This window comes from Quercus suber, unplaced genomic scaffold, assembly GCF_002906115.3.
Source record: "Quercus suber isolate HL8 unplaced genomic scaffold, Cork oak 2.0 scaffold_151, whole genome shotgun sequence".
Taxonomy (NCBI): domain Eukaryota; kingdom Viridiplantae; phylum Streptophyta; class Magnoliopsida; order Fagales; family Fagaceae; genus Quercus; species Quercus suber.
Window position 1 is genome coordinate 1,295,073 of NW_027069612.1, and position 15,002 is coordinate 1,310,074.

Genomic DNA, 15,002 nt, shown 5'->3' on the forward strand with positions numbered 1-15,002 from the left:
AGCAACTTTGAACAAATGATTACATGACAAATATCTGGATTTTTTATATCAGTTGAATTTTAAATGTTAATTGATTTTTTTTCCCTCTTGTTTCAGTTTTTCCTTTGTATGCTTCCCCTGTACTAGGGTTTGTGTCCCTTTGTGTACTTTTCTAATAGATTTATTTACAATACACCGTCATGGAACATATGAGATTTAAGATAATGAGAACAAATGCAAATGTGGCACCCTCACCTCCCCACCTCCCCCTTAGTGGTAGGCTAGCTCAAATGACACCTCCTCCCCTTATAAGAGCAAGGTGAAGGATGGGGTTGTGGATTCAAGACCCACTAGGTGCAATTTAACTTACAAATCAAAATGGATAAAAAAAACCCCCCCCCCCCCCCCCCTGAAGAACACCCACCAGCTTTCCCTGTAGATCCAAACTCAGAAGCTTGTCAAATGCATCAATGTAGTCCTCCCCACTCATTATTATACAAAAGATTTGCCTTCGGACCTCTGTATTCATCCGCTGTGCAGCAGCAAGCTGCAGCATTTTCTGGGCTTCAAGAACCTCCTTGTCAATTGTGCTAGCAATCTCTGCAACATTGTCCATTGTGGAAGCCATGTCCCCAGACAACCACCATTGGCCCTTCTTCTCAGGATCAAGAAGCTTGCTCCATTTGAGCCCTCTAATTACAATGCCTTCTACTCTTAACTGAAAAAAAAATCAAGAAACATACAATATTACACACACATGCACAAAAAAGGATACTAAAAGTCATGTGAAGGGGGGATTTGAATTTGTTCGAAACACTGTGAGGTGCTAATTGAACAAAAAAGGCTCTTGGCAAAATAAAATAAAACAAAGTGATAGAAAATGATAAAAAGAAAAAGACCATGTCACCATGATGAACAAAATGTTATAAGAATGAACAAATAAAATAGCAAGACCTTTTGCAGCCACTTCTTTATTCGTGTGTGATGAGCAGGATCCTCTTTAACTCTTTTCTTGTTGTTCTTGATGTCACATATGGTTTCAAGCATAAATTCCATCTGCAAAAATTCATGAATTATATGCAAAAAGAAAAAGAAATAACAAAAAGAACCTTTTTCATAATAAAACTTAAAGTTACATAAGGTTACCCTTTTGCTAATTATATTTTCCTGGCCATCTCCAGAGGAGACCTTCAACTCATTGACCCTATTCTGAACATTGAGAATAAAATTTTTCATGGCAGCAGGATCATCAGCCCTTATTTTCATGCCACAGCCTATATAGTTAACCACGGGTCACATTAGATATGACTTGCCAGCACTATCATGATACTATAAAAAAGCTAGAACAGTAACATCAAGCTACTAACATCAAGCTACTAATTTTAGTACAGTTACTAAAATCTTAGCAAAGGCTTTTGCCACCAAAAGCCAAAAATTTCTCAAGTAATTAATCTTGAGAATCCAAACATAAAACCTGCTATAATAAAGATCTAATAAATTTCTGAGTATAGGGTGTACCTCAAAACATTTAGCAAGGGAAGCCATAAGCTTTGCACTAAATTCATTTCCAAATAAGCATGCCATCCCAGCAACAAAAGCACTAAAAACAGCAGCATACCTACACAAAGAGCATGCAAGCAACTATTAAGACAATTATAAGGAGGAGAAACAATGATAAGGACCCAATTTTATATTTACCTATGGACTAATAGAATTTGACTAATAACCATAGTGAAAATATTTTAAGCATCAAACGCATTCTCTGAGAATATTTTATTAACCTGAAAAATCTGTTAAGGTAAACTCTAGGTGTGACTATTTATATTAAAGTAACAAGTCTTACATGAAGTTTATTCTATAAAGGGCACCTTCAACGTAAAAAAATATATATATAAAGGGCATAATAAGGATACAGCTTTTGCGTTTGATGCAGATGGGGTGCTCATCCTAATGCATTTTACGTTTATGTTGTCTCCTATAATGTTTGGTAGGTGGGGGAGGGGGTACTGCATCTCCTTGGTGAGGCTCCTCGCGTTGCTGCGAAGATGGACCTATTCTGAACATTGAGAATAAAATTTTTCATGGCAGCAGGATCATCAGCCCTTATTTTCATGCCACAGCCTATATAGTTAACCACGGTTCACATTAGATATGACTTGCCAGCACTATCATGATACTATAAAAAAGCTAGAACAGTAACATCAAGCTACTAATAAGCTTAGAAAAATGAACAGGTTATGGAATATATTTAATACCGATACTAATACAGAAATGATATATATTGGTTTGATATGCAAGCTTAGGCAAAAAAGTGGATCTCCATTGATATTAAAAGCTTAAAGTTGGAAGAATTCTGACAAGAATCTATAAAAGCCATGAAAACCACATATGCTAAAAACAAATACCAAATTTTAAAGAGGCTTACATTGTAAAGTTGTCAAGATGACAGAGACATCAATCTCTGTTAACCGCTTGCTCAACGTTAGCAGAAAATCGTATATCAAATCACTGGGAAGCATCATCAGAAGTATAGCTATTAGATAGAGCCATTATGTACAATGAGAGAATTGAAAGACACTAATTGAAACAGATGTCAGTGAACTGTGCAAAGACATATACACTCATCAAGCAGCCACTGCTTTGTACAAAGATTGCTTGTAATATGGATTCACTGCATGGATACATCATGCCACATCATCTAAAAAAAATGGTTAATTAATGCAACCTAGGAGCATTTTCGAGTTTGAGGATTAACCCCTCCAAAAAAATTTGGAGTAAGGCTGTTTACCAACCACTTTCCCAGACCCCACAGAAGGAGCATTGTGCACTGAGCATGAATTTTTCTTTCTTTTTTCTTTTTTTTAAAAAACACACGCGCTTAGTGATTTTTGAATTCACGGCCTCACCTTCCACCTATTCTTATGCGATAAGAAAGTTTCATATGAGGTAGAACTCATTGGTTACATCATGCCACATCATCCTAAAGTGTAGTGCTACAGTATAACAGAAAAGCATAATAATTTCCAATTCCTTCTGTTCTGTTTCAGTAAAATGAAGCAATTATGGAATCACTGTCATGGAACGCACAACCACGTCTTCCCATAACCTAGTAATTTTAATGAATGGAAAGCAACTGATGTTCACATTATCAAAAGAACATTGCATTTGCAAATGTTCATGGTTCATCCCTTCATTCTTGACAAAGCATGAATCTTGATACGTACTAGAAAGTTTTAATGAGCAGAAATTTGGCTGCCCAGAAATTATTGTCTCATCCAGTAACCCACTTTAACTAGTGTATGGTTTTTTTTTTTTTTTGATAAGTAGTGTATGATATATGCTTTTAGTTCTTGAAAAATTATTTTACTTCTCACTATAATATATTTCTACAAAGTGTCAAGGAAAACACAAGTTACCTACCTTGAGCAAACTCCAAAAATGTAGAAATAGGAGAGCAAAAGAGTAATATTTCGCAAAGAAAGATTGTCTTCTTTGTGGTACTCATCCTGGGTGCAAAAACAGAAATTTCAGTACAGTTACTAAAATCTTAGCAAAGTCTTTTGCCACCTAAAGCCAAAAATTTCTCAAGTAATTAATCTTGAGAATCCAAACATAAAACCTGCTATAATAAAGATCTAATAAATTTCTGAGTATAGGGTGTACCTCAAAACATTTAGCAAGGGAATCCATAAGCTTTGCACTAAATTCATTTCCAAATAAACATGCCATCCCAGCAACAAAAGCACCAAAAACAGCAGCATACCTACACAAAGAGCACACAAGCAACTACTAAGACAGTTATAAGGACGAGAAACAATGATAAGGACCCAATTTTATATTTACCTACGGACTAATAGAATTTGACTAATAACCATAGTGAAAATATTTTCCATCCACATAAGACAATTGCAGCAAAATGGAATATGAAATTCCATCTTGTGCCATTAATTATACAAGTTTTGGATCAAAATATTCCACTGGGCCTTAAGAGAGAGACTTTTGATTAGCAAAGAGACCTTCATCCTGCAAAATTAATTGATGCATATGCAATCCAAGTCTTTCAACTAATGAAGCTTACAAGCTTCTCAAAAAAGACAATTATTAACTACAGTTTTGAAATAAAATTTAGAGGCAACGGCATATAGACAATTACGAATAGAAACAGATTATCATTTTATCAACCAAAAAAAAAATAGAACAGAAACATTTTTTTTTTATTATAAAAAGCTATTGCCAAATCAACAAAACAAAGAAAAAAATTTAAGAAAACTAAAAATAGCTGACACAGCTTAGCTGGATAAGATATAATTGCAGGCCAAGAGCAGTTTAAACTTTTACATTCTGTTCATTTCGATTGAAAATATTCTCCTAACAATGTTTTCCACATTTTCTGGCCAATGGTGTGGTAGAAAATTTTGGTCCACAGAAAACACTTTCAAAAGCCAATGAAAATAACTCCAAAGAGGCCGGAAATGATTTCCCTTTAAGCAAAGCGGAAAATATCTCGTCATTCCCTTGTGCCCTCACCCCTCTCCATTCCTTTGTGCTTCTGCCACCACCCCCACAGCCCACACCACCACTACTGCCATGCCACTGCTACCATCACCTCTGGTAGCTTTTCCCAACTCTCAACATGAAATCAAGAAGATAAATTGAAACTCTAAGCCCTCTGATGCAGTGCCATGGTGGCTCAATGTTGACTAGATTTTTGTCATATGACCCAATCTTGTAAGGGTAACATCAAACAGGTCAATGTAGTGAATAATGACAGATTATCATTTAATCAACCAAAAAAAAAAAAAAAAAAACAGAAATATTTTTTTTTTATTATAAAAAGCTATTGCCAAATCAACAAAACAAAGAAAAAAATTTAAGAAAACTAAAAATAGCTGACACAGCTTAGCTGGATAAGATATAATTGCAGGCCAAACGCAGTTTAAACTTTTACATTCTGTTCATTTCGATTGAAAATATTCTCCGAACAATGTTTTCCACATTTTCTGGCCAATGGTGTGGTAGAAAATTTTGGTCCACAGAAAACACTTTCAAAAGCCAATGAAAATAACTCCGAAGAGGCCGGAAATGATTTCCCTTTAAGCGAAGCGGAAAATATCTCGTCATTCCCTTGTGCCCTCACCCCTCTCCATTCCTTTGTGCTTCTGCCACCACTCCCACAGCCCACACCACCACTACTGCCATGCCACTGCTACCATCACCTCTGGTAGCTTTTCCCAACTCTCAACATGAAATCAAGAAGATAAATTGAAACTCTAAGCCCTCTGATGCAGTGCCATGGTGGCTCAATGTTGACTAGATTTTTGTCATATGACCCAATCTTGTAAGGGTAACATCAAACAGGTCAATGTAGTGAATAATGCGTTACCAATAGGTGATATCATACCAGTACCAATAAATGGATTTTTTTTAATCAGTAAATAAGTAGTTCATTAGAAAGAATATGGGACCAGGCCCAAGTACACAAGGAGTATACTCTGGAACACTAACAGAAAAAGAAAAAGAAAAAAAAAAGATGAAAGAACATGCAAACCAAGATACAAACTATCCAGAAATGACAAAAGATCTGATGCAAAGGTAGAGGAATGCTAAGCAGCATGATCCCATTCAAATAATTGCCCACCATCTGTGACTTAAACTGACGTACTGAGCGTTCTTCAAAATGCACAAAATCCTCTCTCCAAAAAGTCCACATCACACAAGACAGAATTGCACTCTGCATTTTCAGCTGGTTTTTTTTTTTTTACAAGACCAGCCCAACTTAGAAATAGGTTGGACACCCACCCAGGCATCACCCAATTCATGCCAAGAGGACAAAATGGTAAATCCCATAACTCTCTAGCTACACTACAATGTAGAAATAGATGATCAATTGTCTCCTCATCAGACTTACACATGCTACACCAGATGGGAATAACAATAACTCGTTTCTGTAACTTGTCAGTTGTTAATAGCCTGCCCTTCACTGTTACCCACATAAAATATATATATATATATATATATATATATATCTCAGGGAAGATTTTACTCACCATACAATTCACCAAGGGAAAGACTGATCCCCTCCTATCCACAAAGTTCTATAATAATTTTTAATTGTTAAATCCTGAGCCTTACATAAGATCCAAGTCATCCTATCCTCTTGAAACCGATGTATCTTAACCAAGTACAAGTTCTTCAAAAAGTAATCCAAGGATTACAACTTCTAATCTACACTGCTCGAATGAAAGATGGATTCCAATGAAGCAATCAGGAGGGTTGTTGGTGTCATGCCCATTAGTTCTAGAAGTGAGGATCTAGACTATGCCATTTGAATTGTTTGTTTTTCTTGTTGTGCCTATAAATTTTCTAATTCAGTCTTCCTCCATCTTCCAACTTTTTTTTTTTTGAAAAGTAATCAAAGATTTATTGCATAAAAAGGACATCATGTTCACGATGGTGAACACTCCGTAGCTTATACAAGCAACTCAATAAGAGATACGAACAGAAAGGAGAAAATCAGAAATAAAATACATTATGTAAAACCCCAAATTCTAACCCATTGAAATAAAGTCCCAACTAGTATAGGCTTCAAAAGTTCTACAGATCTCACAACATCTTCAAAAGTACGATTATTACATTCCCGCCAAATTAAACTCATAAGACAAGTTGGAACCATATTCCAAATATTAGAAGAATGCTTCCCCAGCCAATTCCACCAACCAAAAAGAAGGGGGGCTATTCCCTTCGGCATCACCCACTAGATCCCAAATATCAAAAGAACTTCACTCCACAAAACATAAGCAAACTTACAATGGAGTAGAAGATGATTTGCAGTTTCCTCATCACAACGGCACATGCAACACCAATTAACTAGAGGTAGACGTCTTTGAACAAGATTATCAATGGTAAGAATACTACTCCTAGCTGCTTTCCAAAAAAGAAAGAAACCCTCTTAGGTACCTTTATACTCCAAATGCTCTTCTAAGGGAAAGAGATAGAAGGAGAACCATCCGAAACAGTCAAAAAAATTAAAATAAGAATGAACATCAAAAACACCAGAACGATTCAACTTCCAAGTCAATGTATCATTTCCCTCGCCCCTTGGCATATTAGAGTAAAGATGCTCAAACAAAGAACATACTCCCTCTATCTCCCTGTCATGAAAAGCTCGACGGAATTGGAAATTCCAATTCCTATTACCCCCTTCTAAAGTAGAAACAACCAAATAAAAAATCCAAGCTTCTTTAGACACAAAGCAAGCAAAAAGATTCAGATAGAGATCCTTTAGAGGGACAAGCCCACTCCAAGGGTCGTACCAAAAATGAATACGATGGCCTTCCCCCACAACGTACTCCACCTGTCTAAAGAAACTCTCATCTCCTGCTCTAATATTCTCCCAAATTCCACTACCATGAGTCCCTCGAACATCCCTAGTACACCAGCCCCCACCACCCACTCCGTATTTGGTTGCTATAACCTGATGCCATAACCTGTGAACTTCCTTCCCAAAGTGCCATAACCACTTACCAAGCTCCATCTTCCACCTACACAACCTTCTTTCTCTCTCTCTAATTATTTGTTTATTACAATTTTGCGGGCTTGAAGACCTACTAAACCAGAGTAGTAAAATTTCAATTAAAGGTCAGGTGGAAAGAAAATTAAAGAGGAGCACATTTGCATGCAAAGCAAAGTGCTGTTGAATAGATTCATTCCCAACACAGATGAAAAATTTTTAAGTAACAAAATAAAACAAATTAATTAATAAAATTTTGATTGTGAGTAAGTAAATAAAAAGAATCAAAGCAGAATAAATAAACCCTTAACTGTTCATTGCCACGAGGACCTCCAGAACAAGATGCCAAAACCTCCTCACTGAAAATTTGAGAAGCAGCACCACGAGTAATAGACTGCAGATGGTTGAAACAAGGTGAACAGTATGATAAAAATTGATAAGATAATAGTTCAATAGTAAGTTTCAAGGTGCTAAAATATTAAATAAGTGACGGTAAAGCAACTGCAGACTGTAACTTCCAATGACAGTTCTCAAGGGTCAATTTTCTTTTATAAGTCAAGGGTAAAAAAATTGGACAAAATGATGTCAGAAATGTTTAAAATGTAAACCCTTTTGACCTAGATATCAATCTTCCAATTTTTGTTGGTGAAATTAGAACCTAGAGCTAACCCCACCTCGACTGTTTACCACCCATTCATAACAAATTAGTCTATTGTCATAAGAGTTGCAGTTCATATGATTTTCCTTTTGTTATTCCCATTTGCCATGGTCTGGGAATATACAGAACACATCATGGGGGAAAATCTAGACAAAATATATAAAATCAATAAGGTATATGAAGAATGGCATACATGAAGAATATTGGATATTTCACTCGTTATTGATTCCACGTTCGATTCAGATAACCTGTTCAGAAGACCTGGAACAAAGGTAAATATCAGAAATTTAGAGAAAAATTAGAAGCTGAGCCTAATAAACTTAGGAAGCATAGATTTCATACCACGTACACGTCTACGTATTTGGATATGCTCTTCTGACTCATTTCCTGCACGGGCTCTCAAATGAGGAGCGATATATTTTCCAGTGCCCTTCCCTGCCGGTGCATTAGCAGGAACTTCTTTGGCAGCACAAGACTGGACCGGCTTGGATGTAGCAACAGCTGTATCAACCCCCATGTCACCTTCTTGTTCTTGCACCAACAACTTTCTTTTCTTATGCTTCTTCCTTGAAGAAGCCTCATCCTCATCGGGAACTTCTTCCAAAATGTGTACGTCACATGTTTCCACTGGTTCAGAAGCAGTTTCAACACTAGAGTGATCTGCTTGATCCAATGAAATGCTCTTCTTCTTCTGTTTCTTAGTTTCAGATCTCTTTCCAAAAAACTGTTGGAGTTCTTCTTCTTCCCCAGAAGAATCAAACAAGAAATTGATACCATCATCCTCTCCCCTTAATTTTCCACCGTCCTTGACCTTGAGTTTCTTGGCAAGTTTCCTTTCCATTTCCAAGTCCTCTTCTGCTAATAAATGAGCAGAATTGTGCATGCCTATTTCAAGATACTCCTCAAACTTGGTCTTTTTTTTCAATATTCCTTTAGAACCCTTTTTTCTTTTCCGCAGTGGCTTATCCTCCTCCTCAACTTCAACTTCCTTTGGCAGGATGTTAGAATTAGATTTCTCCTTCTCCAAACTCTGACTCCCACTCTCAGACTCAGAGTTTCCATTTGGTGCCAAAAATTCTATCTTTTTTACATTCTTCTTAATCTTACCAGAAGATTTATTCACATTTTTGGACATTTTCTTAAGCTTTAGAGCTTTCTATAAGAAACAAAAAATAAAAATAAATAAATAAATTTGATCTGAGTCCATAACTATAAAAACAAAACAAAACAATATATAGATATAGTTTGACCTGATGTTGGAGGCGAGCTTCATGTATCTGAGCTTTCTTTTCCAACCGAGCTTCTTTTCGGATTTGTCGCCGTGATCTCTCTTCTGATTTGGTCACTGCAACATAATCATTATTTATTTAATTTCCAAGTTCGAACGCATAAAGATATTGGTCACTCACCCATAAACATGTTGTTACACACAAAAATACATTGATTTGAGAGTGTGATTGATTGAAATAATAAAAGATTTGTCTCTAAAAAAAGAAGTTAAGATTACTGATGAAAAGAAAACAAACAAAGGGCAAATCATATCATAGTTACATACTGGATTGCAATGGGAGAGTCGCGGCGGACAACACAACTGCTATGGAGTTGGAGTTGGAGGCTCTCTACTCTATACTTTATACTATTACTACGAACTCTTCTGACAAAAGGAGAGTGGAGATGGTGAAACTCCAAGAAGCGCGACACAGAGAGAGAGACAGAGGTGGGCAACGTATTAATAAACCTAAGAGCAGGAGGGTTTAAAATTATTATTATTATTATTATTTTTAAATCTGATAGTAAAACGAGATCAAATAAAAAAAAAATCTGATAGTAAAACGACGTCGTTTTATAACTGATATTAAAATTAACCTCTCGTTCTCGCCAATTTTTTAAACGATGAAAGACACGTGTTAAGTGAAAGATCTAAGGGCAGAAAACAAAGCCACCTAAAAACCCAATTTATCTCTCTCTCTCAACCAAACCTTTTAGCAACCCATCTCCCTTGGTAAGCCCATCGGACCACTGGCAACTTCCCATGGCAGACCCACTGCCGCCTATGCAAACCCACAAAAAAGGCAATTGAAGCCGAAAACAAACCAAGCGAACCCAACAAACAATTTTAAAGCCGAAGGAAAGAAATTGAGAAATGGGAAAAGATAAGCAGGAAATTACGTGGAGGGAGAAAACAAATCCTGAAGAAATTTTGGTACTGGGTAACTGGGGATTGTCCTTGAAACCTTGAGATTTGAGAGATTGCTAGGCCTTGAAGAATGAAGACTTCAAGGGCGAATCAGGTGGAGGAGGACACAGAGGCGGAGGAGGAGAGGGAGAGGAGAGACAGGTTTTCAGTTTCACATGAGACTTGAGAGAGGAGAGGGGGAGAGCCGGAGAGGCGGAAAAGAGAGAGTGACTGATCTAAATGAGAATTGAAAAGTTTAACCTAAACCTAATGAGTTAAAACAACGTCGTTTGACTATTTTATATAAAATAAATCTAATAGTAACAACGACGTAGTTTTGAAGTTAATATTAACATGAATTTTGGGTTCAAAACGGCGCCGTTTAGTATCATTTTTTTTTTTTTTTTTTTTTTCTTATATAATAGCTAAACTATATCATTTTACACGTATCAACTTAAACCTGTTGTCTTCTTCCTTCAAGCTTCACCCGCCGCTTTCTCTCTCTGCTACTGGTGTGGTATGCTACTTCCTCTCTCTCTTGGGAAATCACCTCTTTCTCAGTATTTTTATACTAAAACACAAACACAAACACACATATATTCATTTATGTTTATATATAAAAATATCGGTGCGGTGCGGTTCTCGTCGGTGTGCAAAACTCACCACCGCTCGCCGCACCGCCGGCGTCGGTACTTGAAAACTCTGCCGACCACCGCGCCTGAAACCTGTTGTTGACTCATGAGCGGGCGGATCGGTGCGGTGAAGGGCGGTTCCGTCGGTCTCGGGCAGTGGCTGAACAGGCCTACTATCAAGTACTAAAACAACGTCGTTTTACAGTGCCATTTTCTTCTTCTATTGCTTTCATGCCTCGTCTAAGTTTTCTTCTCTCTGCTGAAACATAAAACTATATATACACTGATATATGATACAGTATATGTTAAATTATATTGTGTGTATATATACAGTGCAAAATAGCCACCGCTCGCCGCACCGGAGTCTTCGGATTGCCCAGATCGCCGCCGACCACCGCGCCGGATACCTACAGTGGGTTTTTGCTCTACCTCTATATATTCTCGTTGCAAGGCTCCAGTTTTCTAAGGTCCGTATGTCTACTTCCAAGCCCTTTACATTTATTTATTTTTATTCTGGCTTTGGCCTTTGGGTTGGAGAAGCTGTGATTCTCGTTTTTTTTTTTTTTTTTTTTTTGGGGGGGGGGGGTTGGGGCTTGGAATGGTTAATTTGGATATATCCAGACTCAAAGAAACTGGTTCTATATATCATATGAGCTTCATTGTTTCAGATCCACTTCATCATTGTGTATCATAGCTTCTTTCACTTCAGATATAGTGTTATTTTTAGTTAATTCAGTTGTATTCTGCTGTTGTGTACCTTCAATTTTGACTATTTAAGCCAATCATTTTTTTTTTCTTTGCTGTGTGGATATTTCAATTATTACAACATGTGGGAGAGGGGATATTTGAATCCATATAAAGGAGACAAGGCAATGTCACTAAGTTCAAGGCTCTCTTGGCTATTCAAGCTAATGATTTCTTTTTTTGATATCATTTGTTACAGCTCACAACAAGTGGGGAGGGGGAAGTTGAACCCGGGTTCTCCTTAATAAAGGAGATTAAGCAATGCCTCTGAGCTACAAAAGGCTCTTGGCTATTCAAGCTAATGATTTTGAGGAGATGAAGTTGTGATCCCTGCATCTTTGTATAATGAAAATAAAAATGAAAAAACGGAAATATAAAGTAGTTGCCAAGGAAAATTTGTAGTTTTGGACATTTTAGATTTTTTTGGAAGATATTGCCATTATTCAAATAATCTTGGTGGTACTAATAAACTACCCTAAACTGATTACTTGGGGACAATGATCTTTTTTTTTCTTTGAAAAAAAGACATTTTGGTCCAAAGGGGAATCATTCACAGAATTCTACACAACTACAGAAACACAATCACAGCTCTTTCCAACCTCTCTCCATCGTCTCCTCTCCTCTCCTCTCACAACAATTGATCAATAGCCTTTTCTTCACTTCTTTCCCTCACAAAGCAATACTCATCTCTGTGCTTTTAGTCGCCGACTTCCGTCGATTCATCCAGCGCTCTCTGCTAAATCACAAATTCATGTCTCTTCTCTCTCTCTCCAATGGGCAGAATTATTTTGTGCTGTCAAGTGTTTCTATGTGTCACTTTTTCTCTCTCATAATTTCTAAATTTACACCCTCCTTTTCTGACTTCATTCCATCTCTCTTCCACACCGAATTCCATCCAAGTGGAGCTCTTCTTAATCTCCAAGTTTGTGCTCAACGTCACTGGTAATTACTACACTACACTGTCTCGTGTTTGAATTCTTCACAGTTTTTAGGTCTTATTTGGATACTATAAAAGTGTAATTTTTGCCATATGATTTTTTTTTCTTTTGAACAAATTACCCATCTACTAAAGAGAGAAATAAATCGTTGATGTATGAGCCTCATATTCCATTTGCACATGGCAGGAATATTTAGTAATACGCCGGAAATGTGGGGATTATTGCTTAGTGGGGAAATGGTGAATCACTTATATTGGCTTATTGCTTCATTGTGATGTTGCTTTGCGTTGTGTGTGATTTTTTTTTTCCTAAGCTTGGAGTTCAGCTTATTATTTGGGTGGAGGGAATTGGTTTGGGAAGTACTCTTCAGTAGTTTGGAATTTAGTGCCATCATGTTTGATGTGGTTCGTGTGGAAGGAATGCAGTTCTTGCACATAAGGATATATTGAGAGATATCTTGATCAATTCAAATCCTTATTGCTGTGTACCTGGTTTGAGTTTGGGGTTTTACTAATTCTACGTTTGTTTTTGAGTTTCACACTTTTGTTAGCTTTGCTTTGTAATCTTTTAAATTCTGTGTTCACCATCGTGAACATGAATGCATTTTCTTTTCAATAAAATTATAATATATATATATATAGGAAGGTGCAAAGGATATGTCAGATGTGTTTTTTTTTCTTTGGTCAGAGTCTGTCATGTTTGGTAGAGCATGCAGTTGTGCATTAGCAAACTTGCTCCTTTTTTCCTTCTCTCTCTATCAAGTATCAACTGAGCACGTTAATTTTTTCTAATCCATCATATTTGAGTGCCAGGAATATCACATGAATATGTACTTCTGTGAACTATTGCAATGTATTACAACAGCTTTCTCAATCCATTAAGCCTTATGTAAGGTTTTTCCACCCCCAAAAGGAAAAGGTTTTGTTTGTTAGGTATTCAAATGATTATCTTACTAGAATTGATGACACCTGAATAAAATAAATGGGTTAGAAGTTTAGTGTTGTAGTATTGCTCAAGATTTGTTTTGGCAGTTGATTCAGCCGGAAACTTAAGTTTGAGCTTGGATTGTAAACTCACTTTGATGAGCTTGAAAACTTAAAGAACATCAATGAAATTGTAGCCTGATCTTTAGAGTATGAATTGCAGCTGGGGTAGGCTCAATTTCACGTTTTTAACCAACATATTGGAGGTTTGATCATGAAGTATTTGTACAATTTTTTTTTTTTATAAGTAATAAGATTTATTGATATAAAAAAAGGGACACACTAGTACACAGCAAGTATACAGGGGTCAACAAATCAAGTACCAAAATTATTATGACAGTACACTTTAAAAAAAAAAATTATTATTGTTATTAAAGTTGATATAAGATATATAACAGTATGAATGAGCTTGCACAGTCTCTCCCTTACATCCTTCACACCACTATGTACATTCAGTTTACACAAGGTTATCAGTTACTGATATCTAATTGACTAAGATCTTGTGACTCTTTTGATTACTTTTTCAAGTTAAGAGCTTCAGGAGTTTGATCTGCTGACAGATCAATCCCCATTAGTTGTCTTTATTTTGTTCTATGCCTATGACACTAATGAACCTCACAGAGCTTGTTGAAGTAAAAACTTGTGGGTTACAGTTGCTATAATGTCAGCTTTAAAAATGGATACTTATTGCAGGTTCATTAGACTTCTTAATGCAATATAAGGAAAAATGTATATGATTTTAATGCAGTAAGGAATAAGCTTGGTTTTAGTGGATCTTAATTGTCATATTTTGTCACTTATAGTTGTTTGAATTCAGATGTTTTCGCACAAAAAAGAAGGATGTTTTCAGTATTATTTCTATGTCTAATTCTTGTTTGCTTCGGATATTTCCAGTATTATGTCTATATCTAACTCTTGGCTTGCTTTGAATGTCAAGGGTATTGAGATCAATGAAGCATTGCCACCGAGTATAGAAGTGTCTGCAGAGTTGCACTCACTGTGTTTACTCTCTGGAAAGAGAGAATGACCCTCTGGATAAGACAAAAGAGATCCAACCATACCCAGTTGCCTCAGAAGCTTGCCTCTTTGCTCACTGTTACCTTTAAATCATCCAACCAATCAAATCTATCTTCAGAAACCAATGGTGAAATCAACAAGATTATCAGAATTATTAATGATCATCCATTTCCTGATCAACCACTTCAACCTACCCTTCTTCAGTACACACCTCCACCTATACTTTCCAACAACTTTGTGGAGAATGTTCTTGGTCGCCTCTTTGCAGCCCACTCCAATGGTCTCAAAGCACTTGAATTCTTCAAATTTTACCTCCATCATTCACAGTTCTGTCCAAGTCCAGATGCTTTTGAAAAGACACTCCA

The 15,002-nt window shown here is 36.6% G+C and overlaps 1 protein-coding gene and 1 long non-coding RNA gene across 2 annotated transcripts; one reads left to right on the top strand and one right to left on the bottom strand.

Moving 5' to 3' along the window:
* Positions 1 to 19: 19 nt before the first annotated feature.
* LOC112012534 (uncharacterized) lies at positions 20 to 10,580 on the bottom strand. Its single transcript, XM_065777215.1, has 13 exons — positions 10,014 to 10,580; positions 9,703 to 9,885; positions 9,398 to 9,492; positions 8,490 to 9,303; positions 8,341 to 8,408; positions 7,801 to 7,883; positions 3,643 to 3,742; positions 3,400 to 3,485; positions 2,405 to 2,487; positions 1,126 to 1,253; positions 934 to 1,035; positions 404 to 697; positions 20 to 34 (listed from the first exon to the last, which is right to left on the bottom strand). Coding segments are annotated over exons 2-13 (1,869 nt in total). The 5' UTR covers positions 9,704 to 9,885; positions 10,014 to 10,580.
* A 190-nt stretch (positions 10,581 to 10,770) lies between these two features.
* LOC136069101 (uncharacterized) lies at positions 10,771 to 14,744 on the top strand. The gene is made up of 2 exons (XR_010630380.1): positions 10,771 to 11,422; positions 14,558 to 14,744. It is a non-coding gene; the product is annotated as an uncharacterized LOC136069101 (long non-coding RNA).
* Positions 14,745 to 15,002: the final 258 nt, after the last annotated feature.

Bases quoted from the DNA above. Each gene is read 5' to 3' on its own strand.
- LOC112012534 (XM_065777215.1), bottom strand. The intron at 7,884-8,340 runs GTATGCCATTCT...AACCATCTGCAG, and splicing joins AAATATCCAATATTCTTCAT to TCTATTACTCGTGGTGCTGC. The intron at 3,743-7,800 runs GTTAAGGGTTTA...CTCTTTGTGTAG, and splicing joins GGTCCTCGTGGCAATGAACA to GTATGCTGCTGTTTTTGGTG.